Consider the following 26,226-nt stretch of genomic DNA (forward strand, 5'->3'; position numbering starts at 1 on the left):
TACCTTCCCAACAAAGGTGGTTCCTATTTTTCTACTTGCATTTTTACTGCTTTTGAACTGCTAGGCTGGCAGAAGCTGGGACAAGTAACGAGAGCTCACTCTGTTATGTGGCGCTAGAGATTCGAGCTGCTAAACTGCCAACCTTTCTGATTGACAAGCTCGGCGTCTTAGCCACTGAGCCATCGCTTATTCACAAAGCAAAAGAGCTTCATCTCCAGGAATGGGATTCAAATGTATGTTCTCCTCCACCCAATGTCAGAGTGTCTTCAGGGTTGCCCCAGCGAGGCTGGCTGAAGCTGTGGGAAACCCTGAAGATGCTCCAAGATGGCTCCAGGGGTGGCATTCAAACTCAAAGGACAGGACGTGACCTTTTAGGACATAATAGGATTAATCTACTACCATTTAGCAGAAGACACAGAGCTCACTACATGCGCAACCTCCTAAGTGCATGACATTGCTGGTTCATCCTTAATCTATGGTGTATCAAGATGCCCAAATCTCTCTCACAAGTACAACAGGTAGTCCTCAACTTACAACCATTTGTTTAGCAACTGTTCAAAGTTACGACGATGCTGAAAAAAAGGCGATTTAACTGGTTTTCACACAACCACTCCAGCATCCCAATGGTCATGTGATCAAAATTCAGATGCTTGGTAAGTCAATGGGGAATCCAGATTCACAGACAAGGAACAATGGGTGGAAACTGATCAAGGAGAGATTCAGCCTAGAAATAAGGAGAAATTTTCTGAAACTGAGAACAATCAACTGATGGAACAGAAGTTGCCTTGGGAAGTTGTGGGAGCTTCATCACTGGAGGCTTTCAAGAAGAGACCAGGCTGCCAACTGTCAGAAGAAATGGTGTAGGTTCTGCTTGGGCAGGGGATTGGACTAGATGACCTACAAGGTCCCTTTCAACTCTGTTAATCTGTTACTAACTAAACAAATGTAGTTATTCACTTCACAGCTGTGGTAAGAAAGATTGTAAAATGGGGCAAAATTCACATAACAGCTGTCTTGTTTAGCAACAGAAATTTTGAGATCAATTGGGGTCGTAAGTCAAGGAGCAGGTCCCTGTATTTGTGCATTATTACAATCCTGTATTTGTGTATTGTTATTTTTTTCTGCCTAAGTGGCATCTCTCTCTCTCTCTCTTTTTTACTTTACTAAACCCTCTTTCCTTAAAGCATACTATGCATTTTTTTTTTGTCAATAAGGAAGTTTTAAATCAATAGGAAATTGAAAACAAAGCAATTTATAGAAAGAATAGCAAAGTCAGTGGTCATTTAAAGGTTCAGTTATTCACACAAGACAAATATAAAGGCAAAATTTCCCCTTGCACATATGTGCTAGTCGTTCCCCACTCTAGGGGGCGCTGCTCATCTCCGTTTCAAAGCCAAAGAGCCAGTGCTGTCCAAAGATGTCTCCATGGTCATGTGGCCGATATGACTAAACATCGAAGGCGCACGGAACGCTGTTACCTTCCCACCAAAGGTGGTTCCTATTTTTCTACTTGCATTTTTTACGTGCTTGCGAACTGCTAGGTTGGCAGAAGCTGGGACAAGTAACGGGAGCTCTCTCTGTTACTCAGCGCTAGGGATTTGAACTGCCGAACTGCCGACCTTTCTGATCGACAAGCTTAGTGTCTTAGCCACTGAGGCACCTTAAGACAAAGATAGGTTAGATAAAGTATTATGGAGATCTGCGCAGTTGACAAAAATCTTGAAGAAGAAGAAAGAAAATTAAAAAATGAGGCTGTTATCAGAACAATCTTGGTTTCTTTCCGAGACATTTAATCTCTTCATAGGTGGTGAAATTTCCAGTAATGTTGGGCTTGCTTTGGAATAAAAATAGAAAATTGGGGGAAGGAAATTCAAGGTTAGAGCAGCAACAAGAATAAAAATATGAAAACAGATTCATCTTTTTTTTAAAAAAAACCCAAGTCGGCCATAAATAAAGCAAGGTTAAATCATAAAAGGATTTTCTTCTTAGCTAAATACGTAGCAAAATATAGCAGGGTAAAACACAGAGATATGAAATTTCCATATCCACTGTTCAAGTGGATAGTTTCTGTTGGATTGCTAAATAAGAAGTGACGGGAAGCACTAGATATTCATACAGTAGCTCTTTTCACTGAAAAAAAAAAACGGGATTAAGTCCTACGGCAATTTTCTCCTTGGCATTCTGGGTTTCTTTATATAGGGAACCAGGAGAAGATTTATAAAATACAAAGATAAAATACTTCTTTTAGCACACCAGATTTTGTGGGGTTCTTGATGCTCTCGGAGCTTATCGGGGTTTTTTTTTGCAGACAGGTTGTGGCCTGCCAGTGGCCAGCGGAGTTGGCAGCAGAATCGGATAGTGTGGAGGTTGGGGAGGAACCTGGGCCAGTCCTGGAGTCTGGGGAAGGCTCTGATGAGGGCTCTGCATCAGAGGCAGAGAGGGGGCCAAGGCCGTCTGGCAGTTCTCAGCTGCCTGCGGAGTCAGACAGCAGTGAGTCAGACGAACAGCTGGAGACTGTTTTCAGTGTGCGCATGCGCAGAGTTGCCAGATGAAAGGAACAGCAAAGGAACAAGGACTGACTCGGGAGTAAGGCCACAGGTGGACGATGAATGGCCCCTCCCAGAGGAAATAAAGAGGAGCGAAAGGGGAGTGGAGTTTGCAGGGGACAATTAGTTCATTCCTACATTCTTGCCAAGTATTGCGGCGTCTGAAAGATATCGGCCTGGCCACTCTCCAAGCCTGAAAAGGTCGGTAATTGTGAACTATCTTGAAAGACTGTGGGGGAGGAAAGACTTTGCTGGAGAGGAGTTCACTGTAAATTAAATAAAAGGGGTTTATCGGGACAAGGACTGGCTTCATGCTGCTGGGGAAGCCTAGGTCTTCCAATACAATACAATAGCGGAGTTGGAAGGGACCTTAGAGGTCTTCTAGTCCAACCCCCTGCCGAGGCACAAAACCCTATATTGTTTCCGACAAATGACTATCCAACTTCTTCTTAAAGACTTCTTCTGTTCCACTGATTAATTGTTCTAACTGTCAGAACAAGACGTTTCATTGCCCAACTAGGTAACATCATCAATGCCAAAAAGGAGTGAGGTTTGCTCTGTTTACAGGTAGTCCTTGACTTACAATCACAATTGAGCCCAAAATTTCCATTGCTAAACAAGACAGTTAGTTATTCAGTGAGCTTTCCCCATGACCTTTCTTGCCATAGTTGTTATGTGAATAACTGCAATTATTAAGTTAGTAACATGGTTGTTAAATGAATCTGGCTCCCCTATTGATTTTGCTGTTCAGAAGGTCATAAAATGGGATCACTTTACCGTGGGACCCTGCAACCATCATAAATCTATGCCAGGTGTCAAGCATTTGAATTTTGATTGCGTTGTTCTGAACCAGCCCTTAGCAGAAGCTAGAACAGACTCCTTGTCACAAAAAAAAACCCTCTCTATTTACCTCTTGTGAATTAATTGCATTCCCCGCTGAAGTCCAAGCAAGAATCTTGCAAGGAGTTAAATGCAGCAAAAGACCTTACCAGTTACTTGCAATAAGTGCAAGGTTGTGAGCTCCCAGCTGAAAGGCTGCAAATTAAGTCTGGCAAGTAGTCTTTGTGGCACAAAACACATTGAGCAAAATCTTCAGAATACGAACTGTTTTCTCCTACGCAACCACTCCCCTTTGCTTCTATTTATTCCCAGCCAGGGATGGGTGCCCATTCAGCCTCCACGTGTGCCTTGCTTCCTGAGTCCCAACTCCTTGTCCTCCCATTGTTCACCTCTCCTAACAGCTCTGCACATACATGGCATCTGGAACAGGCCCCAGCTGTTCTTCCTCCCCACTCATCTCAGCCTCCAAAGTGGCTGGGAAATGTCAGATGGCCTGACCCTATCTCTGTGTCTGACACAGAGCCCTCATCAGAGCCTTCCCCAGACTCCAGAACTGGCCCAAATTCCTCCCCAATCTCCTCATCCTCTGAGTCTGCCACCAGTTCTGCTGGCAGCTGGAGGGCCACAACACACGTCATCATGGGAATGTTTCAACAGTTGTAAGTGTGAAAAATGTTCCTGTCACTTTTATCAGTCCCATTGTCACTTTGAATGGTTGAAGATGAGGACTACCTGTAATAAATTTTGGCTCAGTTTGATTGTTGCAGAGAAGAACTTCAACAGGACAAAAATCACTTACTTCAACCCCTCATTTAGGTAGAGTAGGATTTGGGACACTTCAAAAGCAAGAAAACCAAATGTACAGATACAGATTAGGTGAAACCTTGCTCATAGAGTTAATTGCGAGAGGGATCCTGGAAGTCCTAGTGGCCAATCACTTAGATCTGAACCAGCTAGTGTGTGGTAACAGCCCCCCCACCCCCAAAAGCCAATGCAATCCCTAGGTTGCATTAACTGGGATAGAATCAAGATCACGTGAAGTGTTAGTACCACTTTATAAAGCTTGGTAAGATCACACTTAGAATACTGCATCCGTTTTTGGTCACCATATTGTAAACGAAGATGTTGAGACTCTGGAAAGAGTGCAGAAAATAGCAATAAAGTTGAAAAGGGGATTGTCAAACCGGCCTCCCTCAGCAACAAGAAAGAAACCACTTAACTCAATTTTGCAGAATTAAGAGTACTTTAGCAATAGCAATAGCAGTTAGACTTATATACCGCTTCATAGGGCTTTCAGCCCTCTTTAAGCAGTCTACAGAGTCAGCATATTGCCCCCAACAATCCAGGTCCTCATTTTACCCCACCTCGGATAGGATGAAGGCTGAGTCAACCTTGAGCCGGTGAGATTTGAAACAGCAAACTGCAGAACTGCAGTCAGCTGAAGTAGCCTGCAGTGCTGCATTTAACCACTGCGCCACCTCGGCTTTTGCTGGTTATGAAAAGATAGCAAGCTAAGCAAAGCAAGGTCTGAGGCAAAAAGCGCGCAAAATCATACGTATCAATATTTGTCCAACCCCCTCCCTCCTGGTAACCCCCCACCCCATTGTCCAAACTAAAAATCCCTCAGGTGTCATGTGGGTTTCATCTGCAAGGAGCATCATCGAGGTGGTATGCAGGACGGTTGGCCTGACCAACTCTAAACACCAGTCTTCAGCATGCGCAGTAGATGGTGAGAACAAAACTTCTTTTTAACAATCTCTCCTGTACCAAATCTTCCCCTCCCAAATACCAGGCACCCCCTCCCCGTTTCAATGGCAGCTGAAAGCAAATAGCGAAGCAGAGGCTTGACGGGCTGGAGGCTAAAACATTCCAATATCTCAGGGCTGCTACAAAGAAGAAGGGGGTCAAGCTATTCTCCAAAGCACCTGAAGGCAGAACAAGAAGTTAATGGGTGGAAACTGAGCAAGGAGAGGAGCAACCTAGAAATAAGGAGAATTTTTTTCTGACAGTGAGAACAATAAACCAGTGGAAAGGAGGATGACTGTCAGCCCTTCAAGGTATACCCAACTAGAAGCCAGTTATGAATGTTAATTCTAATTGTATTATAAAATTACAATAATAGAATCTTGCAAGTCTAAATAGACGTCCCTCTCTTTAGTTTCACGAGAACGAGTGCCATGCTATTAATAATTAACCAGTACTTAACAATTAACCAATAACCAGCAATTAATCAGTGGAATAGCTTGCCTCCAGAAGTTGTGCTCCATCACTGGAGGCTTTTAAAAGAGACTGGACAGACATTTGTCTGGAATAGTGTGGGATCTCCTGCTTGAGCAGGGGGTGGACCTAGACGACCTCCAAGGTTCCTTCAAACTCTGTTATTCTGAAATTCTGTTAAAAACAAGGGCAGTAGAAGGATGCTACAACAGCTCCCATGCTGCCCTGCAGTTGGGCTCAAATCTCATCATCCCCGCCCGCGAAGTGCCTGTGAGCAGTTAACTGTATTTGAAGGCAAACAGATTAGCAAGGGCAGCTATCTGATATGAAGCCGAAACCCAGCGGAGGCCTGTATTTTTTTAGAATCATTTGAGATATGTACATAACATTATTGTTATTATTCAGGGAATATTGGATAAACATAGCCCGAGGGGGAAACATAAAGAAAACATTCAAGCACTGTCCATTAGTTAGGAAACATGATGTTCCACGAGCTTTAAGTGGAAATTATTATTATTTTTTTACTTAGTAAGCAGCAATGTTATTTAATGACTTTTTGGAGAATGGAATTAAAGACAAAGGTTCACCGACTACAATATCGACACCACGTTTTCTAAAACGTTTCAGATAGAACATAGAACCATAGGGCTGGAAAGGACCTCAGAGGTCTTCTAGTCCAACCCCCTTGCTGAAGGCAGAAGACCTATATACCAGCCTGGTTAAGTGCTTGTCTAGTCTATTTTGAAAAGCTCCAATGATGGAGGCGGCCACAACTCCAGGAGGAAAGTTATTCAATATAGATCAATGGTTTTCACTACAAAAATTTCTCCTTATTTTTAGATTGGATCTCTCTTTGATTAGCTTCCACCCATTACTTATTGTTCTGGTCTGTAGTACTTTAGAGGATAATTCAAATCTCTTATTTTCTGTGACAGTCCCCTCAAGTGCTGGAAAATAGCAATCATGCCCCTCCTTAATCCTTCTCTTTGACAGGCTACTCCAGTGATGGGATTCAAATAATTTAACAACGGGTTCTTTGCCCTAATGACCAGCTGGGTAGGCGGGGCTCGGTGGTCATGTGACTGTTTGGATGTGGCCACTCAATGTCACTCAGGTCGATGGGCGCTTCACCTTAGCTGTGACAATGTCATAAGGGTTAACCGAGAGGCGGTTTCTGTAAGCAGGGCAATAACAGATCAGGCTAGAAACAGCACCAGAATGTTTCCTTCCTGCCTTCCTTACAGGATAGCCCTGTAAAGTGGAGGAAAAACCAAAGGAGATTTCTTCCAACAACCGGTTCTCCGAACTGCTCATAAGTTAACAGCCGGTTCTCCCGAATAGTGCGAGTTGGCTGAAATCCCTCACTGGGCTGCTCATACAGGTAGCCTGGATTTACAAACTCCAATTGAGCCCAAATTTCTGCTACTATGCGAAGACAATGTAATTGACAAGAGGTGTGTATCTGGTTCACTTTGTTTGTTTGTTTTGTTTAATTCATAAACATTTTGAATACAGTGTATTGTCAGGGTATATCTTTACAAAAGAAAAATAAAGAGAGAAACAAAACAAAATATTAACTAGTACTAGTATATACTAGTAACAAAAGCAATAATATAACAGGATAGTTTTGGTTCAATTTCTCTTTATATTAGCTTATTCATAATTCGGGTTAATTATATTGGCATACTTATGATTATAAACCATCCTTATATTTAATTCATACATAGCAATCATCTTCCTTCATCTAATTTCTATATGCTTCTCTCTAACCACTCCTAAAAATCTATTCCATGTCAAGTAATATTCTGTACCTTCTTTGTCTTTTATTTTAAAAGTCCAATCTATCCATCTCTGCACAGCCTAATATTTTTCAAATTACATCCTCATCTGAGGGAGTGTTCTCATTTTCCCATATGTGCAAATACAATCCTTACTGCTGTCAATACATGCAAAACTAAATATATAGTCCTTTCATCAGAACACTCCGGCATTATACCCAAGAAAAATATTTCTGGTTTCAGATCTATTCTATATGTTGCTTAATCACCTTTTCCAACCAAGTATGTATGTTCTTCCAATATTTTCTTACTTCATAAAATCCCCACATATGATAATAAATACCTGGGGGTCTGATTACATTTTCAACATTTGGCAGACATATTTACTAAACATTTTGCCATTTTTGGTTCACCTTGTATTAAGAGGTACAAATAGTCCCCGACCTATGACCACACTTGAGCCTGAAATTTCTGTTGCTAAGTGAGACATTTGTTAAGTGAATTTTGCCCCGTTTCACCACCTTTCTTGCCACAGTTGTTAAGTGAATCACTGCAGTTTTTAAGGTAGTAAACATGGGCTGTTAAGTGAATCTGGCTTCCCCATTGATTTTCTTGTCAGAGGTTTGCAAATGACGACCCATATGACCCCCCAGGACACTGTGACCGTCATAATATGAATCAAAGTTGCCAAGCATCCAAATTGTCATCATGGGACCATGCGTAAATGTGAGAAATGGTCAAAATCCTGGCTTTTTTCAGTGCTATTGTAACTCTGAATGATCACTAAACAAATTGTTGTAAATCTAGTACTCTCCAACTATCAAAATTATGCACAATTAGTACCGAAACAAGAAAAGTTATTCATATTCTTTTAGAAAGTTTTATTTTTATTGGCTTCTGAAAAGAAATAACATTGACTTTCTGCCATTCTGAAAAGCAAAAAATAAAATCCAAATCTCCATAGCAACCTCAAAAAGAAGTGCTATGTCTTGCCCCCACCTTTATGATGACTTTAAGCTTGGGCCTATGAATCATAAACACCTCCACTGGTTTTTAAAGTTGGACAGAAGTCACTCTCTAACCACAGTACTAATTGCTGCCAACTTCCACCACGCAAGTTAGAATTTTCCTAAGCATGCCATAACACCATAAATGTTTAATAATGGTGGCATTAAATGAGGATCTCCCAAAAGTATGAGGTGTGCCTCATTTGGGGAAGTACAGACAAGAGTCCAGAGGCGTGAAGAAACGTTTAATTGTACATGGTTGCAGTAAAAATCCACCTTTGCCAAGGTTTTATTGCACTGTTTTCAGGATTCATTTTGATGTTTGGATTTTTAAGGAAGGTGTGTAGAGTTACTGCTCGACTTACGATTTTTGAGCCAAAAGTTTCCATTGTTAAGTGAGACATTTGTTAAGTGGGTTTTGCCCCATTTTACGACATTTCTTGAGACAGCTGCAGGGGTGGGCTGCAGGGGGTTTGCAGAGGATCGGGAAAACTTCTAGCTAAGATTCTGTGCAGTTCAGAGAACCCCACAAATCCTACTCCTGGCTGGCCCTGCCCACTCCACCCCTCTCAGAAGTCCCTACATGGCCCGTTTTGAATGCAGCAGGGACGTGCAGTCAGGGGAGGCAGGGGAGGCAGAGCCTCAAAACTGTCATCATGAAAAGAAAAAAAATGTAAAAGGAAAAAGGCAAGAGCTGAGGTCAGGCTGAGCTAGTTTGCTGCCAGAGTCACCATGGATGACTCTGCTTAGTGCTTAACTGTTTAAAAAAGCCTCTAAAAAGTGCCCTCTTCAGGAGGAGGCAGGAGAACGACGTGTCTCATCTCGTCTGGCTTTTATGATCATTCGAGCAGAGTTAAGCAAGGGTTAAAAGCCGAAAAATTCCTGACATAAGTGAGGCACGTTGTTCTCCTGCCTCCTCCTGTAGAGGATGGTTTTTTAGAGGCTTTTTTAAACAGTTAAGCAGAGTACTCCACGGTGACTCTGGCAGCAACTAGCCCAGCCTGACCTCAGCTCTTGCCTTTTTCCTTTTACATTTTTTTTCTTTTCATGATGGCAGGCAAGAGCAGAGTTGAAATCCTCTCTGAAACAGCTGGAAGAGGTACGTGTGGGTCGGAGGGAGGGGGACAGGGCTGGGTTTCGACCGGTTCGCACCGGTCCCTGCGATCCGGTTGGTCGCCGAACCCGGAAGTAAGTAACTTCCGGGAACGGCGAAGCCCCCCCCCCGCGCCCACGCGCGCCCGCACACCCGTGCCCGCTCCTTACCCGGTTTTTTTGAATTTCGCGCTTTCCACGCATGCGCAGAACGCCTGCGCGATCCTCCAGGAGCAGCTGGAGCATCGCGCAGACGCTAGTACGCACGCGCGCGCCGCGTGCGTGCACGCGCGCGCTGCGTGCGTGCGTGAGGAGGCCGCCGGCCTCGTTCCAACCGATCCGGTCGGAACGGGCGAGAAACCCACCCCTGGAGGGGGAGGAATTCAACTTCATCCTCCTGGTGTAACTTGTGTGTGTGTGTGTATGTGTGTGTGTGTGTGTGTGTGTGTGTGTGTTGAGAGAGGGGGAGGGAGGGAGAGAGGAGGAAGGCGGGGAAGGAGAAGAAAGAGAAAAAGAAAGAAGGAAACATATTAGCAAAGGAGAAAAACAAATACTGTTGCTTTAATCGGAACTGAGCATTCCTGGCTGAGGAATTCTGGGAGTTGAAGTCCACAAGTCTAAAAAAATGTTGCCCTCGCCAGCCATAAACCTCACCACACGTCACTGGAATGCAGGTAAGTGCACGGTGCACGCGGAGTATCAGGGAGGGCAAAAAATGGGTCTACCAGACATTCAGGCCGTTTCCGGCCTCCAGAAGGCTTCCGGAACCTGGGAAGACTGTTTTCATCCTCCTGGAGGCTCGAGGAAAACCTAGGGAAGGAGAGCAAAAACGCCCTCCCTCCCGCTGTGGTGCAGGAGACCATCTTGGTCATGCCCACCCAGCAACCGGGTAAAGAACCCCTTGCTAAATTTTTGAAGCCCATCCCTGGACCGTTGTTAAGTGAATCACCAATGTTGTTAAGTTAGTAACCTGGTTATTAAGTGAATCTGGCTTCCCCATCCACTTTGCCTATCAGAGGGTCCGGAAAGTTGATTACATGACCGTGGGACACAGCATCCGTCATAAATATGAGCCAGTTGCCAAGCATCAGAGTTTTGATAAGATGGGGATGCTGCAAAGGTTGTAAATAGGAAAAATGGCCATAAGCCACTTCCTCCAGTGCCGTTGTAACTTTGAACAGTCACTAAATGGACTGTTTTAAATCGAGGAACACCTGTACATTAAAATTCTACTCAACAGAGATGTGATGGTAGAAGGTTAATTAGGAACCCCAGCATTAAACAAAGATTGAAAAATGCGATAAAGGTAGTCCAAGGATAAATTTCAATTTATTCATTCTCTGTATTAGGTTTTCTCAGTCCCTCCAAGGTGCTTTTTTTTACAACGGGACTTTGTTTTTCCTTGAAGATATTTTGCTTCTCATCCAAGAAGCTTCTTCAGTTCACCGAAGGGAGATTTTCCCTTTTTCTTCTAGGTGTACTGCAAAATTTACCTCACGATTTCCCTGTTTTCCTGACTATCTTCTATTGTTTCTTTCTAGATGCTAACAAAGACCGCTATAAATGTTAAAGTTAAATATATTTTTATTTATAAAACACTACAAGTTTGCGTTTGTGTGTCCCATGTCATCTGGACAGCCGCTGCACAATTCCACGACTATATTATTATATAATAGTTAAAGTTGAGGTTTCATGTTATTACCTTATTCTATAGTACCAAAAGGAGTCAGAAGTCAATGTTTTTTTCTTTCTTTTCTTCTCTACCCTACACTTTTTTCTCTTCCCCATTTCCTCCCTTATTTTAGCCTTATTTTCCACTTTTCCTCGTATGTCTGTATTTTATATTTTGATAAATTACTTTAAAAGAAAAAGAAATCTACTTGGCAACTATTTCTGGTCTTTTTGCTCAAAAACTGAAAAGAAATGAAACTTTGAGTTTAGGTGATGAGGATTAGAATGATATTGTGATGACGGAAGCAGCTGGAAATGTTGTGAAATGTATGAGGGAAAAGTTGAGGTTTTATCATGTTTGTGTTTTACTGCACTGAAAAAAGCCATAGTTGCCATATTTTTCTCCACTCTCTGCCTGTTTTCTTTCTCTAATTTTTGTTTTTCCTGCATTTTTATTTCATAATGAAACGTAATAAACATTTATGGCAGGGGAAAAAAGATGAAAATGAGGATTATTTTCCAAAAGCCCACAGACTTTCTAAAAAAAAATTTCAAATTCTCAACCCCTGGAATTTGCTAACATTGCTCATTTGGTAACTGTCCAGCAGAGTCCATGACATACATAAACGTATTTAATGTAGTAATAATATCTTTTAACAGTTGTAGGTAGTTAGCACCCACCCCTCTCCTAGAAAAATGAAATATTTTAGGAAATCTTAAAAAGAGTGGAATATTTCTCCTAAAAGGGAGGCAGAAACTCCCCCCACCTTTGTCAATGGGCCATTAAAACCTGAGCCAGTCTATAACATGTAATATAACAAAGATCTACCTCATAATAGGAATCCCAAAGCCTTTTCATTACATCATCACCAGTGGTGGGTTTCAAAAATTTTTAAAACCTCTTCTGTAGGTGTGGCCTGCTTTGTGGGAGTGGATTGCTGGCCATGTGACTGGGTGGGAGTGGCTTGCCAGCCACGTGACTGGGTGGGAGTGGCTTGCCAGCCACGTGACTGGGTGGGCATGGCCAACTTGTAAAATGTGGTGAAACTCACTTAACAACGCCCTTGCTTAGCAACCAAAATGTTGGCTCAGAAACTCTGGCATTTGAAGCATGCAAGTCTTAAAGCTGTCATGTTACAAGACCCTTGCACCCCTAACCCTTTAGAAAAAAAACCCAGCGGTGTTCAAACTTGACAGCTTTAAGACCTGTGCACTTCAACTCCCAGAATTCCTCCTCCAGTCATGTTGGTTAAGGAACTCTGGCATTGAAGTGTGCAAGTTTTAAAGCTGTCAAGTTATAAGACCCTCGCACCCCTAACCCTTTAGAAAAAAAAAAACCCAAGGGTGTTCAAACTTGACAGCTTTAGGACTTGTGGACTTCAACTCCCAGAATTCCTCCTCTCGCTCTTCATCTTGATGATGTATGGACGGGTGGGGGGAGGAAGCTGGAACTGGTTCTAAATGGCACTGTAGATTTGTGGAACCTCTTCTATAGAAGAGCTTAGAAGTGGCCGGAACCTACCCCCGATCATCACCTATCTAATTCTAAATTCATAAAACCAGGGCACTCTCAGCATCTCTTCCCTCCCCCATCAAACAATGTGGTCCTGTCCATCATCAATAAACCTTCTTTCCGAGCAACTTCCATGAATCCCGTGTCTTTTCCCCCCCACTTGGAACTGAACCCAGATGGTCATTTCTTCCAACACAGTATTGTGCAACTTTATTAAATCACTTGGCGGGAGTAATATCTGAAGACTGACAGATCCTGAAGTCTAACAGATTCAGCATGAATAGTATGCTAGTGTCTTTATTCCATTCACAAAAAAATGTCAGCACTGAACACAGCCATAGCCATCGAGCCAGAAACCAAGAAACCATACATTAGGATATAGATAATCCTTAACTTGCAACGGTTTGTTTAGTGACTTTTCCCAGTTACAACGGCACTGAATAAAAGTGACTTATGGTCCTTTTTCCCACTTATGACCGTTGCAGCATCCTCATGGTTACGTGATCAAAATTTGGAAGCTTGGCAACTGGCTCATATTTATGACAGTTGCAACGTCCCAGCTGGGGTCCCCTTTTGTGACAAGGAAAGTTAATGGGGGAAACCAGAATCACTTAACAACAAGATTATAGGAAGCTCACTTCCCTTTATTCAGGATGCTGCTTATAAGCGCTATGTGCTTGGAGCTCAAAGCATTGTTAGAGACCCCACAGGCCCAATTTATGGTCTGTTTCTATTGCTCCTGACAGTTAGAACAATTAATCAGTGGAACAACTTGGGAGGAGTATTTCAAAGTATTTCTAGCTGGACTACCATTTGTTCCCTAGGCCATTGGTCTGGTAAACTTACAAGGTTCATTTTTCTCATTGTAAACACGTATATATCCAAACTAGACTGTGTTCCTTCTCAGTGTCATATAATGTATGTGGCTATATACATAGTTTTGTATTCGTTTATTTATTTATCTTGTCATGTGTATATGGTATAAAATTGGAGGTGGCAAACCCTTTAAGAGCTGTATGCAACTAAATTTCATTTTTAATGTGTTCGGAGGTGGTATTCAGCCGATTCAGACCGATTCGCCCGAACCGGTATTGGAAATTGCAGCTGGCCACGCCCGCCCACCCCCAGCTCTATGGCATTCCATTTAGGCATTTTTTAAAAAGCCAAAGCGCATGCGCGGAAGGCTGAGCACATACACGTATGCACGTACGCTAACATTTGCGAACCGGTAGGGAAGGTATGTGAATACCACTCCTGAATATGCCAATTAGTGTACAATCAAAGTGACAATAAAGTTATTCTATTCTATTCTGTTCTGTCCTGTCCTATTCTATCTATTCTATTCTATTTGATTCTGCTCTACTCTATTCTGTATTACTACCTTAACAACCTCACTGGTTCACTTAACAACTGTGGCAAGAAGGTCGTAAAAGGGGGCAAAACTCGCTTAGCAACAGAAATTTGGGGCTCAGTTGTCATATGAAGGACTAAGTGTAGAAGAAACACAATCAGGGAGCTAGGCTGGAAAGATCAAGTTTACAAAAAGAATTAACATGAAAGGTCTCTCTGCTAATTCCCAAAATTAAGTGTATAGTCGAATCTAATTATATAGGTCTACAATACACTGGTTTATTAGAACTGAATAATAAACAACAACAGAATCATGGATCTTACATTCTTGTGGCTATCTCGACAAAGGAGAGGAAGTCAGTTTCCAAAAGGAAATCAGTGAATTTCAATCTCACCAGTTCTCTGCCTCTTTTTTTGAATGGGCTTCACCTTGCAGTGATTACAGAATTCTGTACAGACACACATTCTCTCTCTCTCTCTCTCCCTGTCTCTTTTTCAAGCCAGAGAACAAGACTTGCATGTGGGTTTATGTAAAAACTCTGAAACCATTCCCAGGTCACTTTTCAGTTACTCAACTTCTTATGCATAATAAATGACAAGGCAACTTTGTGCAAAGATCAATGGAGCAGTCCTTCAGAAGGAATACTTGCCTATTGCAAGATTCTCCTCTCCCAGCGTGCACCACTAAACACACTAAAGCACACATGCACGTGCATGAACACACACACACACACACACACACACACACACACACACTGTATCTATAAATCTCAGTCTTTGGAGTACCAAAAGCACCCCATATTATTTCTGCTTTCCTTTCCCTCTCATTTCCTTTTGTTCCTTTCCTTTTTGTTCCTTTCCTTTTTGTTCCTTTCCTTTTTGTTCCTTTCCTTTCCCCTCCCTTTCTTCACATTTCCTTTTTGCTCCTTCCTTTTCCTTCTCCCTCTCCCTCCTCCGCTCCTCCTTTCCTTTTCCTTCTCCTCTCCTCCTCTCCTTTCCTCCCCTCCCCTCCGATCCCTTCCTCTCCTCCTATCTCTTCTCTTCCTTTCTTATTCCTTTCCCTTCCTTTCCTTCTCATTTCCTTTTTGGTCCTTCCCTTTCCTCATTCTCTCCCTCTCCCTCCTCCGCTCCTCCTTTCCTTTCCTTTTCCTTCTCCTCTCCTCCTCTCCTTTCCTCTCCTCGCGCTCCCTTCCTCTCCTCCTATCTCTTCTCTTCCTTTCTTATTCCTTTCCTTCCTTCCTTCTCATTTCCTTTTTGCTCCTTCCCTTCCTTTTCTCCCTCTCCCTCCTCCGCTCCTCCTTTCCTTTCCTTTCCTTCTCCTCTTCTCCTCTCCTTTCCTCTCCTCCGCTCCCTTCTCTTCCTCCTATCTCTTCTCTTCCTTTCTTATTCCTTTCCCTTCCCTTCCTCCTCATTTCCTTTTTGCTCCTTCCCTTCCCTTTTCTCCTCTCTCCCTCCTCCGCTCCTCCTTTCCTTTCCTTTTCCTTCTCCTCTTCTCCTCTCCTTTTCCTCTCCTCCGCTCACCTCCTCTCCTCCTATCTCTTCTCTTCCTTTCTTATTCCTTCCCTTCCCTTCCTTCTCATTTCCTTTTGCTCCTTCCCTTCCCTTTTCTCCCTCTCCCTCCTTCCGCTCCTCCTTTCCTTTCCTTTTCCTTCTCCTCTTCTCCTCTCCTTTCCTCTCCTCCGCTCCCTTCCTCTCCTCCTATCTCTTCTCTTCCTTTCTTATTCCTTTCCCTTCCCTTCCTCCTCATTTCCTTTTTGGTCCTTCCCTTCCCTTTTTCTCCCTCTCCCTCCTCCGGTCCTCCTTTTCTTTTCTTTCCTTTCCTTTCCTTCCCTTTCCTTTTCCTTCTCCTCTCCTCCTCTCCTCCCCTCCGCTCCCTTCCTCTCCTCTTATCTCTTCTCTTCCTTTCTTATTCCTTTCCCTTCCCTTCCTCCTCATTTCCTTTTTGGTCCTTCCCTTCCCTTTTTCTCCCTCTCCCTCCTCCGCTCCTCCTTTCCTTTCCTTTTCCTTCTCCTCTCCTCCTCTCCTTTCCTCTCCTCCGCTCCCTTCCTCTCCTCCTATCCCTTCTCTTCCTTTCTTATTCCTTTCCCTTCCCTTCCTCCTCATTTCCTTTTTGGTCCTTCCCTTTCCTTCTTCTCCCTCTCCCTCCTCTGGTCCTCCTTTCCTTTCCTTTTCCTTCTCCTCTCCTCCTCTCCTCCCCTCCACTCCCTTCCTCTCCTCCTATCTCTTCTCTTCCTTTCTTATTCCTTTCCCTTCCCCCCTCTCCAAAATTCTCATTTACACTAAATTTCCACAGGGGAACCCAGTTTTCCATGCTTCCTTCAGAAATAGTTTAATCACAGCAATTGCACAGCAGTGATTAATCTGAGCGATTGGTCGTCTCGGCTGACACCACCATTCTAAGCCTTAAAAATTTCACTGGAGATTTCTGTACTCTCCATTTTTTTAAAAAAACAACAACAACATTAATTTCAGGAAGCTCAAACTGTTCTAAAATGAAACTGTTGGCTTTCAGCTTCCCAGCCTCATATATTACGCATGCTGTCCCATTTCTGTTGCGTGATTAATCTGCAGCCTTCACTAGGAAGCCTATCAATTCCATCAATTCTCAATTATTAAAACAATTCTGCCAAGCCTCCAAAACTTTTTTCAGGAGTGACTGGGCACATTTAGAATTGAGAACTTGGTCACGGGCTCTCTCACAAAATGGCTGCCCTGAAGAGCATAGAAACAGGCCCTTGCTAGAAATCAAAGCAGATACGTTCGTCCCCTCGAGTCCTTCTAGTTCCCCATCACGACAAAAGTGAACACTTCACACTTTTTTCCTGTCTGGATGAGAACCTTTCTAAAACAAACCGCCAACAGCTTTATTTCATGACAGTACCTCAGAGTACAGGTAGTCCTTGATTTACAACAGTTTGTTTAATGACCGTTCAAAGTTAAAACGGCACTGAAAAATGGACTCAGGATCTTTCTTCAAAAGCATGAAGCAAACTCCTTGTCCTGACAAAAAACCCTTTTGTTAATTTACTATGAATTCTTCTCATTCACATCCAGCAAAGTCTGTCAAGGGAGGATTTACAGTCACAGACCTTATCTGGCTTGGAGAGCTGCCAGGCCGATATCTGCAAGGAGTCTCAGAGAGTCACGAACCAATTAAGCGAACTAATGGTATCCTGCAAACTCCACTCCCCTTTTGCTCCTCTTTTATTCCCTCTGGGAGGGGCCACTCATCGTCCACCTGTGGCCTTACTCCCATGTCAACCCCGTTCTTTAGCTGTTCCTTTCGTCTGGCAACTCTGTGCATTTGCACACTGGGAACAGGCTCTAGCTGTTCATCTACCTCCCTGATGTCTGACTCTGAAGGTCTGGCCCCCTCTCTGCCTCCGACACAGAGCCCACATCAGAGCCTTCCCCAGACTCCAGGACTGGCCCAGGTTCCTCCCCAACTCCTCACTAACCGTATATGTTGCCAGCTCTTCTGGCCACTGGCGGGCTACAATACCCATGGTCATGCAATCAAACTTCAGACACCTGATCACTGGCTCATATTTATGACGGCTACAGTGCTCCCGGTCAAGTGTTCCCATTTGGTGACCTTCTGATTAGCAAAGTCAATGGGGAACCCTCTAAACGATCCTCCAAAAGGATCAAAATGACCAGCTGTCTGTAAGGAGTATAAATCCTTCCATTCCCCACCACCCAGTCAGAGCTGAAGAAGCTTCTTGGATGAGAAGTGAAACATCTTCAAAAGAAAGAAAAAAAAGACAAGAAAGTCCAGTTGCCTCCTGAAAAAAAGCATCTTTGGGAACAACCACAACCTGGGTGACTGTGAATCTCTACCCACTGGTAGCTACACAATTTGGGGTGAACACCATTGGAATAGTGTAGGAGTAGGAATGGATTTTCACATGGGGGGAAAAATTGCAGACTATAGGAACCAGGAACACCACACAGTTAAACCTCCAAGTGGCCTCAGTGACCAGTGGTGGGTTGCAGGCGGTTCGCCCTGGTACGGTTGTACCGGTGCCTGCCCGGAACACCAGACCCACCTGCCCGCCCATCATCCTTACCGGTCTTTAAACTCTTCGGCACTTCCGTGCATGGCGCATACAGCGCCTGTGTGATGCTCCGTCGAGCAGCTAGAGCATGGCAGAGGCTCGCAAAGGCATCACTGGAGGGTAAGACACATGAATATGCTGCGCACATGTTGCGTGCATTCATGTGGAGGATGCCGGGCCCCGTTGCAACCGTACCTGTTGCAACAGAATCCGGAACCCACCACTGTCAACGACCCTCTAAAAGGATGCAAATGACCAGCCGTCTGCAAGGAGTATAAATCCTTCCATTCCCCACCATCCAGTCAGAGCTGAAGAAGCTTCCTGGGTGAGAAGTGAAACATCTTCTTGTTTTTTTACAAGAAAATCCAGTTACCTCCTGAAAAAAGCATCTTTGGGACAACCATAACTTGGATGACTGAGAATCTCTACAGACTTTTAACTACACAATTTGGGATGAACACCCATCACTTCTTGTCCTGCCCTCTGATCAGTGGTGGGATTCAAATAATTTACCAACCAGTTCTCTGCCCTAATGACCAACTGGGTAGGCGGGGCTCAGTGGTCATGTGATCATGTGGGCGTGGCCAAGTCAATGTCACTCAGATCGATGGGCACTTCGCCTTAGTTGTTACAATGGCAATAAGGGTTAACTGGAGAGGCAGTTTCTATAAGCAGGGCAATAAAGATGAGGCTAGAAACAACACCAGAATGTTTCCCTCCTGCCTTCCTTACAGGATTAGCCCTGTAAAGTGGGGAAAAACAAAAGATTTCTTCCAACAACCGTTTCTCCGAACTGCTTAGAAAGTTACCAACCGGTTCTCCCGAATAGGAACGAACTGGCTGAATCCCACCACTGCCTCTGCTGCTTTGGAGAATAAGTCAATCCCCTTTTCTCTGTGACAGCCCCTCAAATACTGGAAGACAGCTATCATGTCATCTCTAATCCTTCTCTTCAATAGACTGGACATATTTAGCTACCTCAACCGTTCATCACACAATTCAGCCTCCAGACCTCTTATTATCTCGCTTTTCTTTGCACTCTTTCTAGGAGTCAGATTTCAAACTTCAACCCAGCCATAATTCTACTTGTCTGTTCCTTTTTTTTAAAAAAAAAACCACACTAAATTACAAGAAGAATTCTGTTTATTCTTAGGCGTAAAGGTACTTCCAATCATTTTCTTGCCCAAAAGAAATCTAGGCCCCCGAAATAAAATAAAAAATCTGCGATTAGAGTAGCAAGTTGAACTTCACTGATCTTGGAAGTTAAGGAAGGTCAGATCTGACAGTGGTCAGATTGGGAATAATCAATTGGAAAGCTGGAAAAAAATATGTTAGAAGGAGACACTCGTTTTTCCCCAACACTGCCAAGAAAACCGTATGTGAGAGAAACAGGATCGTAATTGTTTGTCTAAAAAGAAATGAACCTCACAGATTCCATTTTGAATGAGATCTTGCAATACATATCTATTTAGCTTGCTTAAGCTGGAAAAGTACTAGCTGGAACAAACATGTTATGCTTGGGTCATATCAGCTTAGGTCACTCTGATTTCATCAAGAATATCCCAGATGGGAATTTGGAAGTCCTCTCACTAAGGATTCAGGAAGTTTGGTAATTATCTTGTTATTGTCAGAATACGGGAACCTCAGAAATAAAGGGGAATTTTGTATAGTTTAAAAAAAATGTGCATTAAAAAAAATGTACTCAAACATGAAGCCGACCTGCTGGAAGTGTAAAAAAATACAAGGGACTTATTATCACATATGGTGGACCTGCCCGGAAACACAAAAATATTGGACAAAAATTTGGAAACGGGTGCAAGAAATTACAGGAGAACAGATAAAATACAAACCCGAAATCTTTCTACTGGGAATAATCAAAGGGAAATATACAAAGAAAATTAAGTACATATTAAGTACATCTGCTAACTACAGCTAGAATAGCATTTGCCCAATGCTGGAAACAAAATAATACCCCCTCGGATGAATTAGTGATAAAAAAAAAAAAACTTTGGATTGTGCAGAGATGGACAAATTAACACTGAAATTAAAAGATAAAGAAGAGTCGGAATATTATGAAATTTGGAACAATTGGTACAAAAGGCTGCAAAACAAGAATAAAATTAATTAAGCCAAAAAACAATATATATATATATATATATATATATATATATATATATATATATATATATATATATATATATATATATATATATATAAATATATATAGAACTGTGTATAAAGGTGTGTAAATATAGAAGCGAAATATTATATACATGTACAGGTATGATGACATAACAATGTTGACGTAATGACTGTAAGGTGTTGTAGAAGGGAAAAAATAATTTTAAAAAATCTGCTGAAAAAAATAAAATAAAAATATCATGCGTTGTTGACATGCATGTGAACGGGAAACTTTACAAGGAAGAACATGGAAGATCTGTTTTTGGGCTGAAGCTTAATTATTGCCAACTATTGTCAATATTGGCAAGGTATTGTTACTGATTACGCCAAGTACATTAATGTAATTGTATGAGACTACAACTTGTGTATTTAAGTCTCACCTATCGCCCTAAGTATTCTCTCTTTTCCGAAAATCCACTTGCACAAGTGTAAATAAAGAGATATTTTTTGTTGATCATAGACCATTTTTTTAAATATATAGAAAATATATCAAAGATATTTTCCTCACATTATGGGTTCCACCAAGAATCCAATTCAACCAGACCAATCTTTATTTTTTAATAACACAGGTAGTCCTCGACTTGCGACCACAAGGGACCCCAACATTTCTGCTGTTAAGCCGGACATGTGTTAAGTGAATTTTGCCCCATTTTCGGACTTTTCTTGCACACAGTTGTTAAGTGAAACATTGCATTTGATAAATTAGTAACCTAGTCATTAAGTCATTAAGCGAATCTTGCTTTCCCATTGACTTTGCTTGTCAGAAGGTCACAAAAGGGGATCGCCTGACCTTGGGACACAGCGACGGTCATAAGTATGAACCAGTTGCCAAGCATCTGAATTTTGATCATGTGACCATGCTGCAAAGATCGTAACTGTGAAAAACGGTCGTAAGTCACTTCATCCAGTGCCATTGTAACTTTGAACAGTCCCTAAATGAACGGTTGTAAGTCAAGGACTACCTATACTTTTGGGGAAAATATTTGTTGTGGATGTTGTATTCACTAAGACGTCGAGTTGTACCAAATTTTAGGTCAGTGATGGCTAAGCCTTTTCCCCTCGTGTGCCGAAATCGAACGTGTGCATGCGACAAGGCGTGCGTGTGTGCCCACACCCACAATGCAATGCTTCCCACCCCTGGCGCATGCGCACATGCCCCCCGCCACCCCTGCACATGCACACGGCCTCCCGCGCTCCCCCTGCGCATGCACGTGACCCCTCCATGCCCCGTTTTGGGCCTAGCAGGCCTCCCTGAAGCTTCCTGGAACTAAGGCATGGGGGCGCCACTCCGCCACTCCTCCCCTGCACTTGTGCTCCTGTCTCCCGCAGGGGTGAGACGGAGACCTGAAAATCAGCTGGCACGCATGCCACAGGTTCTAGATTGACATTGTAACAGAAATGTTTCTCAACCTTGGCCACTGGAGGATGTGTAGACTTCAACTCCCAGAATTCCTCAGCCAGCAATGGGGGAATTCTGGGAATGGAAGTTTACACATCTTCAAATGGCCACGGTTGAGAAATACTGCCCTAAGTAATGTTCTGACCCTCCTTTGGCACTTCCTGTTTTGGATTCCTCTGTCTGTGTCTGTGTCTGTGTCTGTGTGTCTGTGTGTCTGTGTGTCTGTGTCTGTGTGTGTGTGTGTGTGTGTGTGTGTGTGTGTGTGTGTGTGAAGGTCCACTTAGAAATTCAAACCTGCGAGAAGAGAGGTCACCTCTAGCCACCCTCACCAAACAGACTCATGGAATTAATTCCAGCCGTACTTACCACATCTATAAGCTGAGCAATGGACAATCCAAAACGCACGATGACAACATCGGAAATATTAGCAACTGGCCTGGACCATTTGTTGTATCCAGAGAAAAGTTTCTTCAGGAGGCGTTCCTCAGCATGCGCCCGGGTTTCTACATGGCCAAGAGCTGTGGAGAAAACAGAAATCCATAGGATCTATACATTATCACACATTTTAATGTAACTAGCAGAATAATAGAATAACAGAGTTGGAAGGGACCTTGGAGATCTTCTAGTAACCTTAAACACTCAAAGAGCCATTTGGACCCATTTCCCACAGAAAACACCGGGAGCCACAAAACCTGGGTGCGCATGGCCAATTCAACGTCACTCACTCTCACCCAGTCACATGACACACACACACCAGTCATGCCTACGCAGGTTTTGTGGCTCCCGGTGTTTTCTTTTCTGTGGGAAACAGGGTGGAATCACCCGACAGGGAGCCGCAGCAGAGGGAGAAAAGAGCCGCATGTGGCTCCGGAGCCACAGGTTGCTGACACACATTCTAGTCTAACCTCTGCACAGGCAGGAAACCTATACCATTTCAGACAAATAGTTTACTAATCTCTTCTTTAAAACTTCCAGTGTTGGAGCATTCACAACTTCTGGAGGCAAGTTGTTCCACTGATTAATTGTTCTAAGTGTCAGGAAATTCCTCCTCAGTTCTAGGTTGCTTCTCTCCTTGATGAGTTTTCCCCCGCGTTGCTTCTTGTTCTGCCTGCAGATGTTTTGGAGAATAGGTTGACAACCCCCCCCCCTCTTCTTTGTGGTAGCCCCTCAGCGATGGCTGCAACTGAAGCAATGTGGTAGGTACTGATTTAATTTAGAAATGCTTCTCCTTTCCATATTTATTGTTTTTGTTTTTACTTTTGGAAGCTATTCTACACTCTGGTTATTCAAAAGGAAAGCACCAACTTTAAGGTGAAAAGTAGGCTGGATTCAGACACTGTACTAAGAAGAACCCAACTTTGGGGCAAGTGGACAGATTTTGAAATCTTTGGGGAAGCTACCCATGATGGTGAACATGGCTAGTCATATTTCTTTTACTTATTTATTAGACGTTTAACTTGCCTTTATTGCTTTATCAGTAACCTAAGGCGGTGAAAATACCTAATGCTCTTTCCCCCATCCTATTTTCCCCACAACAACAACCTTGTGAGGTGGGTTGGTCTGGAAGAGGTGCTGGCTCAAAAGTCACCCAACTGGCTTTCCAGCCCAAGGTGGGACTATAACTCACTGTCTCCTGGTGATTGGCTCAAAGTCACCCTGACAGTTTTCCTGTCTAAGGTGGGACTATAACTCACTGTCTCCTGGTGATTGGCTCAAAGTCACCCTGACAGTTTTCCTGTCTAAGGTGGGACTAGAATTCACTGTCTCCTGGTGATTGGCTCAAAATCACCCTGACAGTTTTCCTGGGATTAGAACTCACTGTCTCCTGGTGATTGGCTCAAAGTCACCCTCACAGTTTTCCTGTCTAAGGTGGAACTAGAACTCACTGTCTCCTGGTGATTGGCTCAAAGTCACCCTCACAGTTTTCCTGTCTAAGGCGGGACTAGAACTCACTGTCTCCTGGTGATTGGCTCAAAGTCAACCTGACAGCTTTCTTGTCTAAGGTGGGATTAGAACTCACTGTCTCCTGGTGATTGGCTCAAAGTAACCCAGATGGCTTTCTTGCCTAAGGCAAAACTAAAACTCACTGTCTCCTGGTAATTGGCCCAAGGTCACCCAACCTTGTTTTATCCTAAAGCGGGACTAGAACTCATAATTTGCTGGTGATTGACCCAAGGTCAACCAGTCAATAGTCATGCCTAAAACAAGACTAGAATTGGTGATGGACCCAAAGTCATCCAGTCAGCTTTCACACCTAAGGTAGGACTAGAACTCACAGTCTCTGCTACAGTCTCTGTAGTGGTTAAAGCAGCCAACTGCTTTAACCACTACACCAAACTACCTCTCTTTTTAAAGAGGGAAGTGAGATTTTGATGGACTCAATATTGGGGGATCCACTAGTAAGCCATAAAAGTGGCTTATTTTGTTTTGGCTTAGTGTGATGTCTGTTCCTTGCCCCCTTCTCTTATTCAACAAACCATGGTTTAAAATAATCATCTTGCCTTAGCGGTGGGTTTCCACCACAAAACCGCGTTCGACTAAAGGGCGCTCGACGAAACCGCGTACCTGACGTCATCACAGCGTGACAACAGCGCGGAGAAAAAAGCACCCTGTAAACGCTAAACCTAAAATTAACCCCTAAACCTAAACTTAACCCCCCTAACCTAATCCTAAACCTAACCCTAAACCTAACCCTTAACCTAACCCTTAACCTAACCCTAAACCTAACCCTAAACCTAACCTACTAACCTAACCTAACCCTAACCCTAACCCTAACCCTAACCCTAACCCTAACCCTTAACCTAACCCTAAACCTAACCCTAAACCTAACCCTAAACCTAACCCTTACCTTAACGTGAATCGGCTTGCTTTCAAAGCGCTATTTAAAGCGCCCTTCTTTCTCCGCGCTCGCTGTTGTCGCCCTGCTGATGACGTCAGCGACGCAGTTTAATCAGGTGCGCTTTAGTCGAGCGCGGTTTTGTCGTGCCACGTAGCGCAACTACCATATGTTAGCTTCTGGGAGTAGTCTTAGATAGGTCCAATGCTTATAGAATTTTATAAACTTATCATTCATTGGCATAGGTGCAGCTACAGGATAGCCAGAGTTCTCAAAAGGTGCTTTGAGGAATGGGATATGTAGTCCAAAACCTCCAAGACTCTGTTAAAATGGGCTGTCGTTTCATTAATTCTGCTCCTAGATTAATGAAAAATCCAAGTTGCAAGTGGAATAAATTTTTCAGGCCTGTTACCTTGATTTGCAAAACGGTTATGGCTGCAAGTGTGAAATAAGGTGGTTAAAAGGGACAGGTCTGCCAAATAATACACACACACACAAACACACACACACAAACACACACACACACAGAGGGAGAGAGGGAGGGAGAGAGGCGGGGAGAGAGAGCTTTGAGACTCAAGCTTCCATTGAGAGCAACAATCCGAAGTGCTGTTATCGGAACCAACCACAAAAGCAACACAATTTCAGTTGTTCAAGTAGCAGCTGAAAAGCTCCAGACAGGGGCTTGCCTTGCTCTGGAAAGACCCATTCAGTGCTTGTCACTCTCTGCAGCACAAAACCGTTGTGGCTACCGACACAGGCAGCCGGCTCAGAGAGTGTGAAGCTGTAATGGGGGAAATAGTGCAAGTCCCAACCTACAAAAAGCTTGATTGGTGCAACAGGGGCAGAGTTCACCTCGCTTTAGGCCCCTGATCCATCCTTACTCACCCCACCCCGAAAGGGAATTGTGACCTGGGTCATCTTGGTGAGGTTTCCGAGCTGCAGCATTCGATTGGGAGCCAAATATATCTGCTCCTTACAAAAAGCCATTCTCAAGACTCATCAAATATGCCGAAAAGCTCACGCAAAATAAAGGGAGAATCACACGGTAGATCTATATTGAAAAGTGAACAAGGTTTTGCAAATGGGAAGTGTGAGCTAAGTGACAAGATCCCTAAAACAGCTGGCCGATTTGGAGAAGCCAAGAAGGATTTCCCATGCAGGCTTCTTTTGACGGAATCTTCACTCTTAGTCTGTCTGTCTATCTGTCTGTCTGTCTGTCTGTCTGTCTGTCTTCCTTCCTTCCTTCCTTCCCATCTCTTCTTCCTTCCCTTGCCTTTCTGCTCCTCCTCTCTCCATTCTCCCCTCTTCTTCCTTTCTTTCCTCATTGCTTCTTCCCATCTTTCTTTCTTTCTTTCTTTCTTTCTTTCTGTTTCTCTTTTCTCTTTTCTTCCTTCTCCCCTTCTCCTTCCATCCTTCTTCTTATCTCCTTCCTATCTCCTTCCTTCCCATCTCTCTCCTTCCTTCCTCCCCTCTCTCTCCATGCTCCCCTCTCCTCCTTTTTTCCAGCTTCTCTCTCTCTTTGTTTCTTTCATTCTTTCTCCCCTCTATCCTTCCTTTCTTCCTTCTTATCTCCTTCTCATCTCCTTCCTTTTCTTTTCTTCCTCCCTCCCTTCTCATCTCTCTCCTTCCTCCCCTCTCCTTTCTTCCTCCTCTCTCTCTCCAGTCTCCGCTCTTCTTCCTTTCTTCCCTCATTGTTCCTCCCTTCTTCTCCCCCCTCTCTCTCTCTTTCTCCTTCCCT

At 43.4% G+C, this 26,226-nt stretch overlaps 1 protein-coding gene across 1 annotated transcript in view; it reads right to left on the reverse strand.

Moving 5' to 3' along the window:
• The window catches only part of CHRNA4 (cholinergic receptor nicotinic alpha 4 subunit), a 75,017-nt gene extending 49,542 nt beyond the window's left edge, over nucleotides 1-25,475 (reverse strand). Inside the window, exons 1-2 of the mRNA XM_032218621.1 lie at nucleotides 25,374-25,475; nucleotides 22,019-22,198 (exon numbers count right to left, since the gene is read on the reverse strand). Of these exons, the coding sequence (XP_032074512.1) occupies nucleotides 22,019-22,198; nucleotides 25,374-25,475 (282 nt within the window). The remainder of the gene's footprint in view (nucleotides 1-22,018; nucleotides 22,199-25,373) is intronic.
• Nucleotides 25,476-26,226: the final 751 nt, after the last annotated feature.

This window comes from Thamnophis elegans, chromosome 5 (genome assembly GCF_009769535.1).
Source record: "Thamnophis elegans isolate rThaEle1 chromosome 5, rThaEle1.pri, whole genome shotgun sequence".
NCBI lineage: Eukaryota > Metazoa > Chordata > Lepidosauria > Squamata > Colubridae > Thamnophis > Thamnophis elegans.